Source organism: Ixodes scapularis, unplaced genomic scaffold, assembly GCF_016920785.2.
Source record: "Ixodes scapularis isolate PalLabHiFi unplaced genomic scaffold, ASM1692078v2 PGA_scaffold8__174_contigs__length_109621045, whole genome shotgun sequence".
NCBI lineage: Eukaryota > Metazoa > Arthropoda > Arachnida > Ixodida > Ixodidae > Ixodes > Ixodes scapularis.
Window position 1 is genome coordinate 106035318 of NW_024609883.1, and position 18928 is coordinate 106054245.

At 47.0% G+C, this 18928-nt stretch overlaps 2 protein-coding genes across 3 annotated transcripts in view; one reads left to right on the top strand and one right to left on the bottom strand.

Moving 5' to 3' along the window:
• Positions 1–243: 243 nt before the first annotated feature.
• Positions 244–9959, top strand: LOC8025146. Its single transcript, XM_029979345.4, has 6 exons — positions 244–501; positions 1997–2279; positions 4640–4756; positions 7181–7428; positions 7736–7839; positions 9799–9959. The coding sequence occupies exons 1-5, from the start codon at positions 364–366 to the stop codon at positions 7829–7831; spliced, it is 882 nt and encodes a 293-aa protein (XP_029835205.2). The 5' UTR covers positions 244–363; the 3' UTR covers positions 7832–7839; positions 9799–9959.
• Positions 9960–12990: 3031 nt separating this feature from the next.
• Positions 12991–18928, bottom strand: part of LOC8025147 — a 33752-nt gene continuing 27814 nt past the window's right edge. The window contains exons 5-7 of one of the 2 annotated variants that reach the window (XM_040207510.2): positions 18294–18523; positions 16045–16148; positions 12991–13207 (exon numbers count right to left, since the gene is read on the bottom strand). In XM_040207510.2, the coding sequence (XP_040063444.1) occupies positions 16056–16148; positions 18294–18523 (323 nt within the window). In that variant the 3' untranslated portion in view covers positions 12991–13207; positions 16045–16055. Of the gene's footprint in view, positions 13208–16044; positions 16149–18275; positions 18524–18928 lie in introns of both variants that reach the window. The other variant, XM_040207509.2, reaches the window with a different exon arrangement.

Genomic DNA, 18928 nt, shown 5'->3' on the forward strand with positions numbered 1-18928 from the left:
ATTTCGTGGCAGAATGTGCCGATTACGATAAACAAGTCCGACTATTTGGGACAGCTTAGCGACTACGGAATCAATACCGGGGCTTCACCTTTACCGCCACGTTGTTGCCCTCTGAGGATCTCCCACCAGGAAAGCGTGGTTCTGAGTAAAGCTCTGGGGGTGTAACAAAGCAACAACTAAAAATGGCAATGTTTCGTTCGTGCTAACAGTGTCACGCACTGTACGCGTGCCGCCACAGATCCGGTGGTTCACGGATTGTTCGGCTTCAAGTTCCGCCCAGCAGCCGAGCGTGTCATCGACTCTGGCGACGACACCAAGGCGCAGCCGGGCCCGTCGTCGCCGTCTGGAGATCTCTACGGCGGGATGCAACGCGTGGAGTCTATTGATTTTCAAAGTGACCAGGTAAACGCCCGGCACAACGACACCCACGTCGACCCTCCGGTTCGCTCCGAGGCGCTCGGGTTGGCCACAGACCGGAGGGACCTCGAGAACCCGCCTCAGGTGAGCAAACTCGCGAGTTTAGAAATGTTTACAGGGTGCAAAATTGGGGTGTATGTATGTTTATACAGCCCTTAGTCTGCCTCAACGGGCGACTTGTCTCCCAGCTGTATATGAGCGATTTAGCCAGTGCAGTACAAACGCTAACCCTAGCAGCACAGATGTCCTATACACATCCACAGAACATCCCTGGAACGTCAGGACATCCGGAGGATATCCGGAGGACCATCTGTGCTGCTTAGGAACCTGTGGTTTTTAACGTGCATCACGCGGTAGTGATACACGACTGCACGCCGGTACGATGCTCATCCAGATCGAGGCAGGCAGGGATGGGGATTGAGCCCAGGATCCCTGGGTTCTGCAGCGCTAGCTTTCGCTCCACGTGCCCCGAGCTGGTGTGCGCTAGCCCACTCGGACACCGATCCCCCGCATACGGAGAAGTGTTCCAAAAGGCCTCAATACCGCCTAGAAGACGAGGCATGACGTCATCGTTAGTGGATACCCGACCCGCCCCAAAAGGCAAACATGCTGAAGTTGGATGAATGGATGTTAATGGCTATACTCTTTGTAATGGGCGGCAGCTTGCGCCACCTAGCCTAACCCTAGCCGCGTGGTAGTGTCGCGTTCGTTACAAGACGCTACAAGACGCACCGGCAATGATGCTGACGCACTTTGATTTGAAACCCCCAAACCGTCAGTGCCCCTGCCGGGAGATCCGGGAACCCCGAGTGAAAATTCGCCACCGAAGCTGATTTTGTTCAGACACCTCTCTTCCAAAGTTTCTACGGTGTATTTGAGCGTGTGGAGATCGTATGCCAATGAACGGGCAACACAGATAATGCGCTTGACAACGATGCCAACAATAAATAAATTCAGTCACTGCGTTCTTTTTTCTTTTTTTTTCTGAAGCGAAAATTGGCGTCAATGGCGGACCTTGTTTTTCCGCATTCTTCCCCCGTCCACAACAAAGTGGCGCTTGTTTATACATTGCCATGTGCGTGACGGAGTTGGCAACGCACGCGGCTTCCACGCTGAGGGGCGGGGTTCGAACCCCGCGCGGCATTGTTTCTGCCCTTCTGGAAAGTTCGTCTATTTTCGGCTGTCGTCGAATGTTCTGGTTCGGAATATTCCTGAACGTACCGGGTAGATAGAAGCAAGAATAATACGCTGTTTCGAATTAGTCGCCCTACCGTCGCCCGACGCAAGATGCTGGCACCTACGTCTTCAAGTTTGAATGCAACCAATTTGCATTCATTGAATGTTTATTTTCAGTGTCGCGGGAATGTGCTAACTTTGTTGGTGACGATATCTTCTCGACCAAATGAATCATCCAAGCGAGGAAGCCTCCAACGTTGCATTTCGTGAAAGGTCCATCGATGAATCCACCAACTTAGGAGCGGCAGTATCTTGACGAATGATCAAAACTTTACGCCGCCAGTGTGCTCCGAGAAAAACACATATGTTGCAGTGTCTTATAAATCGTCGATTGCTGTTTCAGCATGCCGACGCCAGAGTACCCAACCTCTCCACTGGGAATGCCCCTCTACATGAAGCCGGAGTGGCCGAGCGAAGCGACGCAAGTCTACCGGGGAAGGAATCTCGCTCCGGAGCCATCATTGCCCATCACACGTATATACCCTGGTCGACAGCTTCGCCCGCCAACATAATCGGCAGTCCATCCAACGGAAGGAAGCCGTCTCTGCCACACCAAGTTCCGATGCCGGCACTGGGACCTTTTCCGCCCAACTACGTGTCTTTGGCCCCTGTGCCCAGGCTCACCAGTAAGTTTCCAGCATCAGCGCGTACGTGAGTTTCGAACAAAATTGGCCGAATGTATACTTTGCATAATTTAAAGAAAAAACGAATTGCCCCCTAAATTACGGACATTTCATTCCAGTACTCGTACACATTGGCGTCAAATTTCAATCAACGTGCGATTTAACTTCATGGTGCTTCTTAGCATGCAGCAGCTCTTTCTCGAAGCGGTGTGCAATGGCATGCCTGGCGAACGAATATGTGACCCAACATTTTGGAACGTCGGGTCAAGTGATGTCGATTTGATATAATGACGTGACGTGACCCGAGGTCACGTGGCGTGGTCACGTGATTTTACGTCATGGTGTTGACGTCAATTTCAGAAAAAAAAGTGATGTCAGTTTCGGAGAAATCGACGCCACATGACCCGAGGTCAGGTCATGGTGTCACGTGAACTTGCGTAAGATAATGTCAGGTCACGTGACACCGGAATGTCACGTGACTCCAGTTTCAACGCTAAGTATAGCGGATGAATGGCCCGTCACGCCATGACCTTCGGTGATGCCGTGACCACCTGACATCATAGAGTTATTATAATGTACGCTAGAGGTTCAACTGGCGCTAGTGTCTATGCGACTTCCGTGACGCAAATTGAAGCAGACAGCAACCAGTCTACTTTTCCAGTCTTCCTGTGTATTCCTATGGGAAAGCGCGCGTGCATTTTGTCTCTTCGCCGGAAAATAACACGGAACACTTTGGTTATTTGGGTCGTACCGAATAGTATGTACCTTGATTAACACTGTAAAAGTGTAATTGCTTTAGTCAGCGCATTTTTCTTCATCAGTGACCGATGTTTAACTTCGCTACATTTCAGTCCCAAACGTGTGTTCCGCAGCAGGTGTGTAGAAACAAGCGACGATTCGAAGCAAAATTACAATCGAAAGGAATGTAGAGTGTGTTCAAGGCTCGCCAGCAATCCGGTGACGCTTATATATTGATGATATGCCAGTCCTGTCACTATATAAAAATGACCCCGTCGTGTATGAGCGGATAAAAACATTCAAAACGTAGAGAATAAAGTCCGTGGGCTATAAAAGTTGTCTCTTCGTATTGTTTTCTCTGCCGGGCAGCTTTTATCGGGCACTTGTTCTCAAAGATTTCGAGCGTGCGAGTGATATTTTGAACGTAGAACAAGCAGCTTCGCTCAGAGCAGAAAGAATAAAACGGTACTTACTTATTTAAAATAGGAATAGATTACGTGGTTTTCAATTAATTTTGATCGTATATGCACGTGTAGTTACTGATCCGGTGTTAGTGCGTCGTTCTTGCCGTCTTTCTTAATAAAAGCTTCAACGTCGTGTTCGCGCTAACAGTGTCCGACAGTGCACATAAATACACGTACGAAGCTGTTTTAGCACCGTTTTTAATGCGATGAACTTGAAAGAAAAACACCGTAACTGACCAATTATTTCGTCGACCTGACTGAGAAATGTTCCAAGCTACCTAGTACGTACGAATTATTCGGGATATTTGCTCTTATGATCGAGCGCAGAGAGAAAATGCACTCACTTTTTCCCATAGAAATGCATTACCGGAAGTCAATTTTCGACTCGTTGCTGTCTGCTTCAATTTGCGTCAGCACACTAGCGCCACTTGACCCTCTAGCGTACATTATAATAACTCTATGCCTGACATCACATAACGTCACGTGTCGGGTCAACTGCATCGCATCTTTCTTTTCTCGAGAAAATGAAAAGTAAACACCGATTCCGTCAAACAGTTCTGCCCTTGCAGCTTGCTTTATATCGTCGGCAATTAATTCTTGTATATTAATACTTTAATGACTTACTTTACTGCGTTATCTCTAGCACCCTTGTTGCCCCTGTTTTTGCGGAAAAAAAAATCTTGCGAAAACGGAACATTTATTGCAGTGTTGAAGACCGACGACCGGTTCGCGCCTTCCCCTTTCCCCCGCTTCCTCCTCTCCCCATTTCTACCCTGTTCACCGTTGCCTGTCTCTTCCTTCCCCATGGTGAGGGGGATCTTCCGCCTTGCAGAATCTCGCGCCTGGTCGTCGGCCTTTAAGCTACAGTTTTTGCAGTTTGACGAATGCCTCGCCTCATGGAGACAGTTCAATTTTCGAGAACGCCTGTTCACCGTCCTTTTATTTTTTTTTTTCTCTCTATTGCACGACATTTCAGACTGAGCAACATTAAAATGTCTCGTAACACGGCGAACCGGTAATTAAGATACGCAAGTTCATTTTTACCTTGACTATTCCTGGGAGTATATCCTGTTCATCAATGACATTTTGCTCTTATACCCCCTGATAATTACATAGATCGCAAAATTTTTCGTATTACATGCAGCGCGTCTGAATTTGCAGAACCCGACGTGATGTTATTTTCCTGCACCTTTGAGAACCACAACTGCGGCATGCGCAATCAGAAGAACATCGGACGCCACTTCAACCCGGAGAAAAATGGGCTCCAAAACCGAGAAGGTGACTACCATCTGGAGATTGCCCGCTTCAACTTTTTAGTCATATTATGTCTAGACTATATTTGCTCACTTGCTGACCGGATACAAGAAGCACAAATTTCTATTGTGCTTCTTGTGCTACCGCAACTCGTCTTGCTGCGCTATGCAACTACAGCCTTCTCGAAAAAAGTTTTGTTGCATGATTTGCTCTAGGTTTGTTAACATAGTGGTCCGTGTGGCATTTTATTGTTTCATCTACAGCTTGCACAATGCTAGCGAAAGCCAGAATTTGTTCTTTTAAAAGTGAAGCCCCTGGGTCGACCGTGCTATTCAATTTGAACCGCTCTTCTCATAACCCTCGATAGCCATACAAGTCGCAAGTTAATGTGTAAGTTTTCCCTGATTCGTTTTACTACGTCTCTAACCTTAATAGGGACCTGTACCCTCCTCCGACATTATTGTGCTCTGTGTATATTATTACACCGGCCATTAAGGTAAACCAACACAGCTCGTGACTTCGATATGAGGATTTGTCGTTAGTTAATCCTACTGCGATCAAGCGTTGGCAGCTAAAAAGTCGTTATGTTTATTTCCTATGAATGCTGGAGCTGTACAGGCCTGGTTATTAAATGAAAATCAAATCTTTTTTTTTTCTTTTTTTTTTCGGGGGGGGGGGGGGGGGGGGGACAGTATAATTTTAACTGAGATCGGGATTAGAGCTGACAAAAATATGAATACTATTGTTGAACAAAGGGACATAGCTATACGTATGCCGTTCACCCCTCAGCTGAGAGCGCAGTGGAAGCTACGCCCTTCTTGGACCAGTCCTGACTTTCGCCACTGCACCACTCTACCGGACATAAGCACGCGCGGAGAGCTGGGTCACGTGATAAGAGGGAGGCGGCTGATTGGTCCGGCGGGCACCTAAAGATGGGGTTTGGAGTTTTCGGTTTAAACCGATAAAAGTACGCCAAATCCGTTTTCGGAAATTCAGTTTGTAGCGAAAATGGTCAGTTTGTAGGTTCGGCGTTTTCGGTTTAAACCGATAAAAGTACGTCTAATCCGTTTCCTAATATTCGGATTTTAACCGAAAAAGGATAGTTTTTTAGGGCCGCGTCGAGGTGGGTGGAGAGAGGGGTTGAGGGGAGAGAGGGCTTTGCAAGGTTCGACATTGTGTCACGTGTTCGTGATTGCCCTCTTCCAAGGTTCAACATGCAACAAAAGAGGTCTTGGATGGGTCTTCGCGGGACATCTGTGCCCTTCCTGTGATCGGGCTTAGGTTGTCAAGTTCCTGGTCCTAAAAAAAGTTAGGGTGTCATGCAGTTCAGAGGACACCGAGGAAAGCCGTTAATACATTTCTTAACACCCTCTCTCAAACTTTCCTGTAATTAAAAACATAAATACAATGGATTTTTTTTTTTTTTTTGCCATTCCGCTGGTGCTTGTACGGTCCTCAGACGGTCATGTCGTCAGAATCGGAAGGAAAAAGAAGCGTGCTGAAGATTATGCCCGCGAATTCCGCGATGTCCTCACGGAAGTTGTAGCGAAGACCACGTATGTATATGTGCCGTTATTCAGAATGGAAGCTTAGGCGTGGTGGTAAGGCATGATTATTTAAAACGCACAGCGAAAAAGACGGGACGGAAGAAAGGCAAACAACCGCTGAACTTACAACTGAAGTTTTAATCGTCAAGGCGCAGCCTATATACTCGATCAAATAAAGGAAACGCACAAAACCAATAGCACCCCACTGAAACCCGCACAATCATCGCGGATGCTGTCGTTGTGAAAGGAAATCTAATTCTTTAGCCGACAAAAGGACTGACGGGGCGCTGACGCACTCTTCCCCCAAGCGCGCTATAGACTCTGCCTCTAGAATCTCCCTGGTCTATAATCTCCCTGTCCTGTTCGCCTTCCTTTTTCGTCCTCGTCTTTGTTAGAGCTTTTAAATTTTTTTTACATCGGGGCTCGTGCCCCCCCCCCCCCTGGTAAGGTCCGGGGAAGAGGGGGGGGGGGGGTGCAGAGCCTCCCCCCCCCCCCCCCTGGGCCATGATCCTACCGAGACGCTGGTTACGTGCCATGTAACGAGCCTCTAGTAGTGTCATGTAAACAAAATAACGCACACAGCGACGGACATGTGGTGATATAGATACGCCCATGCCAAAATGCTGTATGAGGGGGTGCGGGGAGAGGAGGCCCCAGCAAAATAGAAGATTTCGGGGGGGGGGGGGGCATAAGCCTCCCCCCTGGCTACTTGCCGGACTCCAGCGTTCACTGTGCTAGAGAGGTGAAAGGAGCTCACCCCGTTGACCTGTCACCGGCTATAGGTACAAATAACACATTACTTATACCCCGTAGGTCCTCTCTGTGATTGCGAGCGAAGGTGTCATATATGGTGACCCGATGTAACTAACTCAGAATCTTATTTTTTTTTTCCTGCTTTTAGGCCGCTACATGGTTGTCCACGCCGAGAACGTGGGCTACAACGTGTCTCGCCTGATCACGCCTTACTTGCCGGGCTACCCTAACGCCACGGCCTGCCTGAGCATCTCCTACATCGTGTCCGGCGAGGGCGCCGACAGGCTCGAGATCGTGGCCCAGGACACCGTCAACCGGCACCTGTTCAGGCTGGACAAAGACGGGCCCGGCTGGAGGCACTTCGCGTCTCCCATGGCCGCGCACCAGGACGTGCGAGTGAGTCTGCCGTGAATCCAGTACGACGCTCCTAAGACAGCCTGCTACGTGCTAACTCTCGTTTTAAAGCCGTAGCTATATACGAGAAACCTGCAGAAACAAAAAATATATTTGTTGAGCATATTCTGCCTTTCACTCTACACCTTGCGCCGCAGTCGGATACTTAGTGCTGCACGCTCTGCGAGTGGCCTACGAGCACTATCTCCCGCGCTACGTGAACGGCCAAACCTCTTGCTCGTAATACACGGCCTCGTGGACCATGCGCTGTGCCGTTACCTGATGTTGCTCTACCTTTTCTGATGTGCAGTTCTTCATCGAAGCCTACACGACTAGTCGCGCCAAAGGGGTGATCGCCATTGACAATTTTCAATTCGGATTTGGACCGTGTTCAAAGCAGAAATAAGAACGAAGGTAAGTGCGTTTTCTTTTTTACTATGATTGTGGCATTTAATATTAAAATATTTCGTGGTCTCTTTACAAATGCACTGAAGGAAATAATATGTATGCCTATCACGCCCGTTCAACGTGATCATGCAACATACGCGCTAATGACAATCGCATCTTTGTACTTTGAACGAATGGCTAGATTTTTCTTTCTAAACGGTCGATTGAAGCGAGCTCTTCAAGAGCATTCATCGGGCAGCGCGGTGCGTCACTGGAGACTCGGCACATTCTTGGCACCGGTGTTCTCAGAACGAGCAAGGATACGGGAAGGCTGTTGCGTGCTTCGTCACTCGGTGGCGTCAACGCGTTACAGCCTGCCGTTCGAGATGCCCGAGCTCTGGTTTGGTGATTATTATCGTCATTCTTGTACAACTCGCTTGCTGCTTTCCATGAACTGCATCATCATCATGACTCACCTGCGCCACAAACCTCACTGGCCTCCTCGTCTCAGTCTCGTCCAGTCTCCCCAAGGAGATGAATATTTTATCGTTGAATAGACGCGGGAGAGGAGGAAAATACGGTTTCACAAAGTTCGATAGGGTGCGCGCGCACGCAGCTTGCCGCCGTATTTCCGCGTAGTTTGCTGTTTCATGGGAATGTGGACGTAACGGCATCGAAGCAGCTTTCGTAACATCCACCAAGTGCAATGTGGTAATCGGTTTATTCGTCTTAAACAAAGTGTTGGTGTCTTTTCCAAAAGAATTGGTGTCTCTGGGGGTTGCAGATCATTGTTGACTAGGAGCTGGAATTTCGTTTCATTACCACTTCAGTACCAGCTTGCCTTTATGACTCCGAGATATTAGATATTAATATTGCTTGGCTTTAGTTTGTAGAATATTGTGAATTTCCGCTAAAGAACTAAACCTACAACATCAAAAATTTTGCCTAAAGTATATTTTTGCAAGTACCAACACAGACAACATACCTTTAGCTGCTAACATTTATAGTCGTTCTGAAATAGTGGATTTCTTTCCTTTGCAGCAGTACTTTCACTTTAAAGAACCTAAATTTGGCTTGCTATTTCACAGAAATTTCACCACAAGAAATAGTCTGCTGTTGTCACGAATGACAATGGATGAGACACCGAATGACTGAAGGAAACGAAACGTTTAATGGCGCGAACTTGGGCCCAAAATAACATAGAAAAAGGCTAGCGCCGATGGCGGCGTAACAGCAAGGTCGGGCACTGGGGCGAGACTGACGTGAACGCCGCGGTGCAGCTTTTATGCCTTCACTGGAAGCCTAAAGTACTTCCCCTCGATCAATCTAAAACTATGCACCATAAACATGTGCAAGCTAGACGTTTCTTTAACCTTCTCGAATTTTCTTCTTGCGTCGAGAACGATAGAAACGCACAGTTCCTAGAATCCAACACGAGCCACGTGAGTGTCGGAAAAGCGCGCTACCGACTTGGCTACGTAAGCGCGCGGCCATATTGTTCTTGCTGCATAAGGATCAGCAGTCCGGAAAAAATGGGGTTTGTGTAAAAGGATATGAACATCGGAACAATAAAATCGAGGGGTTAACTTCTTTCTTCGATGTGGCGTTTTATTCCTTCCTTAATTGAGATGAGTTTACCACATATATTTACGGCTAAGTACAAGCCCAGAAAACATTTTCTAATTTAGTTGAATCACACTGTTTTAGACTGCACATTCTTTTCCTCTCAAATTTCCATTCAGTTTTACACATCTAAAAACCCCGCTTTTCTAACTGTTACTATAAGTTTTGTTTTTGTAATGTCAGTTTTTGGTTAGGTTATCTAATCTTTCGTGCATAATTGCCTTCACCACTCAATCATAATTAAAACAGCCGGTTGTGTTGCTTTTTGGGGCAGGTAAACGAAAATAACTTGAGGTTACCTGCTTCTTATAACTGATTTGCTGTTTGATTCGTTCTTTCATCATTTGAAGTTCTTTGTTGCAGCAAGTGCCTAGACGGCGCATGCACTCCTCGATGACAGGACGTGTCCAAGACAGGTCCGACAAGCGGCTCTCATTCACAAGGACCTGTGTTCAACCACGTGTACATTATTTAATACCGAGTTTCCAATAAACTTCTACCACTGTTGCTGTTAGAATTGTTTACATCGTCTTTGAAATTTTCTCGAAGCATTCAGTTGAACTTGGCTGCCCTGGCTTGGGAAACCTTTCTATGCCTGACCTATTGTGCTCTTTACCAAAAGCTTCATAAATTTGCTTAAAGAATTTTTTTTTTTTTTCAGATGGAGTCTATTGACTTCCTTATGGTTCTCCTTTTTGCGCAAACAAAACGAAAGCAGTCGGATTTTTTATGTGCTCATCATGATCATCCTAAACTTTCGGGTGTTCAGGACGACTGAGTCTTATCGTTCATGCTCGAGGCATTGCAAAGGGGAAATCAGGAGAGCCAAACCTAAATAGTTTAACAACGATCTGTAACATTTTAAAATCTAATCCGAAGAAATATTAGTGTAGTGAACCCTAAAAACCCAAGAATGTAGCTCGTTCTATATTATCGGAACTGAGTAGTGTTTTTCACACATTGCAGGCAGCAGAGGCGTTTATTTCTTTGGTAGCGTCGTCACAGATGAAATGCCTTTGACTAATACGTTAATATCTACCATGTCCGCTCTAACGGACATTTTTATCATTACCAGTGAGGGAGTTGCCAGTGCAATAGATCGACTGCCACCAAATTCAAGCCCCGGTCCGGACGGAATAAGTATAAAGTTGCTGAAAATAACAGATGTATCCCGGTGAACTTCTAGGAGCACTCTTCCAAAAGTCACTTGCTACCGGCACGCTACCCGGTGATTGGAAACAGGCTCGTGTCATCCCTACCTACAAATACGGCAATTGCAACTCCTTCGTAAATTACAGACCTATGTACATCTCTTGCTTGCGTATCGTGTAAATTACTCGAACACATCATTCGCTCTCAGACTGTAAAATCTTTCGTGACTAACAACCTTGTTTTTTTCAAACCAACATGGTTTTCAACGGGGTAATTCTTGTAAACGTTTCGAGCTAATTACGAATCTTCATGAGATTATTCGCACTTACCCCGCGATTGACAAGTATTATCGACCTTTCGAAAGCTTTTAATCGCGTTCCGCATAAAAGGTCAATAAAAATATTTTGGAGGCTAATATAAAAATGGGTGTTATTAAATGGATCTCGCATCCTTTCAAATAGATTTCAGCTTGTCGTTACCGGACGCAGTGGCGGCTCCGGCGCGCCAGCTGTGCGCCGTGTGACGTCACTGCTCCTCGCACGTGCGCAGCACAGCTCTTTGGGAGCCACGCGAAACTGCTCAACCTCTCCTAGAGTAGCTCACGCTACAAAAGCCAGCCGGTTGTTTGATTGCCAACGTCGCTCGTAGATGTCGGTAGCTGTCCAGAGTCTGGTGTCGTCATTTCTTTGCTGGTGGGCACGATCCTGGGAACCTAGTCCTTAACATCTCCGCTGTAAAAAGAACAGGGAAAGAAACTGCACGTGAGCAGCACACTCCAACGTGCTAATCCTCGTCCTTTGCCATGGTGCCGAAGGGAAGCCTCCAGAGGAGTACCGCGTGCACTCTATGCCGAAACACAACAGACGCAGGTCAAAAGTGATAAAATCCCCCATAAAGGAAGTAACGCAGATAAGAGGACGGACAACAATGACTTCCCCTTCTCTGTGTTACCTTCCTTATGGTGGATATTGTTCCCAACACTCTCGTCTTGTACTAACAAAATCCCGTCCACCCCAAAACATGATCTGTATTTGTTTTACGGTCACCCATGCGTGTCTTATTTATAACTTGCACATTGCAGTTCTTTCTTTGGGGCGAGGGTGTTCACGTGTGCTTGTAGTTCGCCAACGTGATCTTTCACGACCTTCGAGAACAGTCAATTAAGTTGCTAATTCTCTCTTCTTTTTCCACAAAGTCTCTCCTACTATCCCTTTTATGAGCCCAGTGTCAGTTTTTAAAATATACTCTTCTTGCAAACCAGCAAACTTGCAAGGTCAACGTGGTGCGACAATCTTGGCTAGGATGCCTTCGCATGAATACGGTATGTTCCGCGACGTAAAGTAAGACTTTGCAACAAGGGGGCTGTGAACGAAAACAGAGCCAGCTACGTCTCGAGGGTCAGCAAGCTACAATGATCGACACTGAAGTTGACAAGCTTCGTCTCTGATGTGCCAAATGGATAATTGGGGATTCCCTCGTTTTAATTTGATACATGGTTTATCTATTGTCCAGTGGAAGAATTACAATGAGGCATTCTGGATGATTTGACATGGTATCATAAATATTACAGAAACGCTTCAAATGGTGAGAACTGGACCTAAATATGTCTGAATAGGCAGCATATATTTTACATTGGGGTGGCGGAGAGCACCTTCAGTGAGAGACATTATTTTGCACCCCCTCATCCAAAATAAAAAAAGAAACAACGAATTTTGGCTACGAGCTTGTTAACCGCTCACATTATGCCCGTGAAGGTAAGATCACACATATGAACATAACATTATGCATGTGTAATTGACGTCATACACGTTATTAAAATGCTGGTTCTGTGAAATGTAGCCCATTACAGCTTTATTTTCCCCCCTTTGCAAAGAACATCTGGAATATCTTTCCATTCGCAGTGTAACCACTGCCGAATGATTTTTGTGTGTAAGTATAGTCAGATGTAGTATTGTAGAGTTATAATGAGATGGTCTTTTTTTTTTTTTTTTAAGCACTAGTTGTTCAAGTTAAACTCATGATGTCGCTCGATGAGGCACCAAATGTCTTATCAGTTCTTATGGTCTACGAACACCACAACGCAAACGAACTGAGACGTAAACTCGCCTACCGTTCAAAGTACTAGGATAGAGGCTTCAACACCCACCTAGCACTTCTATAGAAAACGGCGATCGATGTGCATATATGAATCATTCTGCTGTGATGTGGTGTTTATGGGTGCGAGCCACGATAACGTTCGTTGCTATCAAGAGGTGGTGGTGTTAGCGTTAATGAAATATCATGAGAAAAATGTTCTTCATTGTGGCAAGAACAATACAGCATAGATTGCACGATAATATTTTTGCGGAGTTTTCCGCGTTCCCCGACAAATCGCCTCCGAACGGACTCGCATCGCACACGAGCTCTCATGAGGCTGTTTATTGGTCCACATCATGGTCTTGCGAGGGCCTGGTCGCGGTAGTTCAGTAGAAGTCCGGTGTTGCAGAAGGGTCTTTTTTCCCCTCGTGGTTCGGCGGTTTACGGTAGGCACGGTGGACAGCACAGCCACCCGCGGTGGCGGCCCAGTGCTCACGTCTCCGTGGGCCCGCGCCAGCAGCCAGTTCCCTCTCGTTCAGGGGACCTGCCCGAACAGACAACGTCCTTGTTGTCAGCTTGATTCCCAAGTTGCAGCGCCCTCCCTGGCCACGTGACCCTTCAAATTGACTGACACTTACGGAGAATTCTACTGGTAGATCCGGCTCGGTTTCTAAAGTCTGCGAGGGAGGAGAAAAATCGCTCCGTGGCACCCGCTCCAAAGCGACGAGTGAAAGATGGAGTCGCATTTCTTGAGCGACACGCCGGAGACGGTCTCTGTTTCAGAATGGCCACTGCTTAAAGTTGCCTGAGCTCGAACTTGACGAGCTGAATGAAATCTCGGACAGCCAATCAATACGGTTCCTGTCTACCAGCAGAACTAATACCCGACACAGGTCGATCGCCGAACCACGGTGCCCATGTCATAAACAGACAAGAATAGATCCGCGTTCTCCTCCCCGGAACTGCGGGGCACGCAGTCATTGCCAGAGACATTAATAAACACACATAGGAAGCAAACGATCACTCGTTTGCTTCCTATGTGTTTGCTTCGTTGATCGTTTGCTTCCTAGGAGGCAAACGATCACATAGGAAGCAACGATCAACGAAGGCACAACCACTTTTTTAGTATTATTCATGGAAATGAACGAGACCGATGAATCGATTAATTAATCGATTAAAAGGTGGCGATTAATCGGGTTAAAAGTTTTAATCGACGCCCAGCCCTAGTGTTAAGTCGATGCATGGTCACATTTCTTCCAGTCTTTTGTTTTCAACCATCTCTCGGACGCTTCTACATTCTTTGAAATCTGAGGTTAAAGTAGTCCATAATAAAAGCTGAAAAATCTACTGAATTCGGGTAAAATTACAGATAAATACACACACAAAAAAAAGGAACGCCGTTTCTCCTGCAGTTCTCTCGAAAGCGTAACTTTTTTTTGGTTGCTGTTCCACTAGAGCAGAACGGAACGGCGGCGTTCCCCTGTTCCTACTAAAACGAACGCGTTCCAAAAAAAATCGTTCCTTGGAACGCCGTTCCGAAAACACTGGTAGTGTAAGACGCGAGTGCACTACTAGAAAAATATCACAATATTCAATAATAGCAACGCCTATCGGTTTCAGTTTTAAACACGAACCCGCAACTGCGTGCTCCGAACCAGAAACTTAGCAGCAGCTTGCCATCTCTCGAGGAAAAAAAAAAAAAAAAAATAACGCACACACTTGCACGTTTCACTTGTCGAGGTCACTGTGTAGAAACAAAATATAGTCAACGGTGGACGGATTCAGACTGGTTCGCCTCTCTTGAATTACAAGGGCAGCTGATAGGAAATTTCCCTCTGCTGGTGCACTTGACGCTGGGATAGCTTGCATGAATTCCGCTATAAGTGAGGTACGAGGTACGGAACCTCGTACCTCACTTTTGCGGTAGGAGGCTTTTCTTACTTTCTTTTGGCTCGTATTTTTTTGGGGGTTTCCTTCGCCAAAAATATTTTTTCCGCTCTTTCTCTGCCAAACAGGAACACGATTTCCAGGGAAGATTGAAGCCCCCGCATTCTTTAATTTTTTAAAGACAACATCAGATCTTTCTTGGCGTAAAGAAAGATTTCTTCCCGATAGGCTCAATTTTTCTGAGAGTAATTTGCTCCCTCGAAACATGCGATGATGCACTTTATAGCACCACCCACTCGTTGACTCTACACTGCGCCGGTCGCACACGTTTAATGGGCCGCCTCGGCAAAAACGTATAGATCCGGACCCGCGGATATCCGCATCCGATCCGTATCAGCAGCCCTTGGCATCCAGATTCGATATCAGCAATCCGCAAGATCTGATTCATTTCTATCCGTATCCTCCAGTTGACTGCGGATATCCGGGGATGATCCCCGGTTATGCAGGGCTCTACCGAGATCTGCGAGTGGAATATTCGCGCTCCAAGAAAGATCGCTTTTGCTGCGCTCCAGATCTGCAAGCACGAGTTTAGGGATCTAGGTCACGTGACTTGAGGCGACGCCAACAGACGCGGTCGCGGGGGACGGGGAAAGGGGGTGGCCACGCCGGAGAGGGATCCCACGAATTTAATTTTGGTAACATACAAAAAAACATTGGCCACTTTTTTTTTTTTTTTTTAATCTGTGTTAGTCTACGCGGGAAATCTTTCCGAATACGTCGTGAACCGAGCGAAGAGACGTGTTCCTGCTCTTGGAGGAACCTTCTTCAAGAAGCTTTTGCGGAACGTTCAAAATAAATTGAATAACATCGTTCGCCTTTTTTTAGAAAACCGGTAGTTAATGAACCATATCATTAAGCCCCCGCGTAACTTTTAATAAATACTCACTTAAAACATGCCACTTCTTACTTTCCTGAAAGTAAGAGGGGATCCTTGGATAATTTCACGGGCCGTACATCTGAACGATCCCAATCCGTAAAGCAGACGCTGGGGGCACCACATATTTCTGGAAGGGTCTATCGTGTGCATAACGCATTACCGGTTTTGGGCTTGATTTCAGTGATTTCAGTCAGTGACCTAAACCGGGACACCTTCGCACTCGATTCCTGTCCATCCAGTGACAAGCAGCACCATTGATGACTATAATAATTCCTGGAGAAAAGTAACGAGGGAACAAAGGACAAGCATAAATCTCCAGACACACTTAGTAGTTGACTGGTGCGCATTACAATTACTTGTTCCCGTCCTCCGGGAATTATTACGGTTATTCTAGTCCAGCTCGCTGCACCTTCGCATTAATTGCATTAACAGCGGCACGGATCGAATACCAGAAGGCGTTTTTGTATTAAATAAAAGCACGAATAACACTACTTGCGACGTACGTATACCTCATGAAGCAAACGAAGTGAAAAAGAAATATTCAAATGTTCGCTTACCGTTATCGATGTTAATATTTTGGACACGGCGCTAAGTTGAACCCAAAGTTGTCGATAGCAATCACACCTTCCGCGCGGCCTGTCGTGTAGGCTTCGATGAAGAACTGCAACGAGTGAAATGTGCACTGCCATCAGGTAACGACGCGGCAGGTAACCGCCCTAGCCATCTCTTTTTTTTTTCTCAAAATTGTACTTTTCCAGGCAGCGGTTTGTTTTCTTAAGTTGGCGGCGTGAGTAGCCTGCTCGCGGGAAATGTGTTAAGCCAAACTCTGCCCAAGCAACACAATCGGAAGGTATAACACTGCGCGTATTATATTTAGATGCGCGTTACACTTACCAGGTCATTAAATATTCGCTTTAAACATTATAGTCTCAGGTGATGCGAGTGACTTGGGGTGAGCACGAGCATTGTCTTACTTTAAATGACGCCTTACCAATAACCACTGGCGCGGGGAGGGGGGGGGGGGGGGCGACTCTGAGCGTCTTATTATTGCTCCACGGGGTATTTAGAGTGCGATACCCTGGCCGGTTCTCTATCAAATTTAGACTCTGACGTCTCTTTGGCACGTTGAGCACGGTCATACTCAGCACGTCGCCGCTTCCGTTCAGCTGCTTCGGTCTACTCCTTCCTCTTGCTAGGCACTTGTACAGTATCCAACAATATGAAAAACCCATTTTACGATGCAGCCTTCGGGCGACTCTACAGAATTCGTTTTGGCCACTATACCACGTGTCTTTGGGTCAGGAAAAGAACGAATCTTCGTTCTACAACTCTCCCTAGCAATAAAGCGCCTACGGCCACGGTGTGCTCGGCCCCGCCGTATAAACTGTCCAAGCCGATGGGTCTTTCATTCTGTTGGAGACTGTAGTTCACTCTTCCCGACAAGCGCATGCGCACGATAACCCGAGGAAGGCGACACGCGTTGGTCGCTCTCTCGCGCAGCGTCTGCGTTTTGATGTGTGCCACCGCATTTAAAAAAAAAAAAAAGGGACATCTGCCTTCAAATTTTTATAATGAATGAAATGCGTTAAAGGGGATTGGTGAGGGAATCGGTGTGTCACCTGACTTATATTTTAACGCGATAGCGTTTAGGAGCTCGTGTTGCGGAAAATCCGGATCGGCGTCGGTGGGACCGACAAATCCTATAAATAAATCAACACGCGCAGCCACGTGTGACGTCACATGTGGTCGTGACGTCATGACCCTATCGAACTGCCAAAGTTGACTGAAATATTTTATGCAAAATTTAGCTGAAAATGTTTCCGCCAAATTTAGTAGAACATTTTCCTGACAAATTTAGCGGGTCGATAGGGTTATGACGTCACAGCAATGTGCAAGGTCATGCGTCACGTGACACGACGTCACGCGTGACGTTATTGGACGTCTCGTGACGCGGGACGCAACCGACTAGACCAGGCACACAAGCTGCACGGCTTGGGAACGAGCCTGGGTTTACATGAGAAGGCTTTGCGAACGGGGCTTTTCCCTTAAATTGAGCGGGGAAACTGAATGGTTGTATAGATCAAGTGAAGTCGATTTCCCCCACTAAATTTAGCGGTGAAACTGAATCAGTGTCTGGATCACAAGACGTGAATTTTCCCGCAAAATTTAACGGGTAACTGGATTGATGTATACAGGCCACATGACGTTCATTTCCCGCTAAATTTAGCGGGGCAACTGATTTGATGTTTTGGACGCAAGACGTGTACTGTCCCACTAAATTTAGTGGGGAAACTCAGTTAAGGTATAGGTCATGTGCCGTCCATTTCCCCAAGGTGTATTGGTTACGTGACGTTAGGGGACGGCACCTTCCCCGCTAAATGTAGCGGAAAATGCACGTACGGACGGGCAGACGGACGGACAAAATTTTGGGGTGGGGGGGGGGGGGGTTGCCTTAAAACGCGTTTCGTGCTTTAAAATTGGTGTAGATAGAAACATGGAGAACCAATACCTTCTAGACAACAAGGCCGAAGGATTGACGTTTCTACGTCAGCTAAAGAAGGCCTAAGCGGGCCGCGGATTGCACACGAGTGCTGCGTCCGCGTCCTGCTTCGTCTTCAATCCATGAGGACACTACGAGACTTCGCCCACGCAGCACTCACTTTGCGCCCCGCTCTGGCCTTCTTTTAGGCGACGTAGAAACATCCTGGCTCGTTATAGGAGACCGGGCATAAAAGCTCTTTTTTTTTTTTTTTTTGTTGTACCGCTTTACGTGGGCAAGGGCACTTACTCGCACATCTTGGCGCACCTTTATGGTGTACTGGATGTTTCTCCATTCGGATCCATCTTGCTTCAGCCTGAAGAGGTGATGGTTGGCGGTGTCTTGGGCAATGACCTCGATCCTGCTAGCGCCCCCGCCATGGATGACGTAGGAGAAGCTCAGGCAGGCTTTGGCGCGAGGATAGCCCGGCAGGTAAGGCGTGATGATGCGGGCCACGTTGTATCGAACGGACTTGGCGTGGACGACCAAGTAGTGGCCTGGACCAGGAGCACAAAGAAACGGAATGAGGTTTCGCGTTTTAATGTCGAGGAAGGACCCAAAGGCGAACAACGTGCGAGGCTCTATAGCCGCAATGGCACGTACTCGTCCAAAATACAGGGTGTTCGTCACAGACGCGAAGGCATCCGCGGACAAGCCTGCACTCTGCGTGTCTGCAAACTGTTTTTGTACGGCCAGTGCGACCGTCATACATCGAGGATACACGCCTGTGTGTGCAGGCTGTCTTTTGTGCGATGTTTTAGCCTTGTGACAGCGCCTTTACGAAACGCATTGCAGTCAATCGCGTCTGAAGCACGTGGACCACCCGCGGTACACAAGTGGCGCGACGCCACGGGTCAGCTGGTGTCAAAATACAGTTTACTCAAATCGAACGAATGCACTAT

Excerpts from the sequence above, each read along its gene's own strand:
- LOC8025146 (XM_029979345.4), top strand. The coding sequence starts at position 364 with ATGCAACGCGTGGAGTCTATTGATTTTCAAAGTGACCAGGTAAACGCC. Across the intron at positions 4,757-7,180 it reads TGGGCTCCAAAACCGAGAAG|GCCGCTACATGGTTGTCCAC; the intron begins GTGACTACCATC and ends TCCTGCTTTTAG. Across the intron at positions 7,429-7,735 it reads CCGCGCACCAGGACGTGCGA|TTCTTCATCGAAGCCTACAC; the intron begins GTGAGTCTGCCG and ends TCTGATGTGCAG.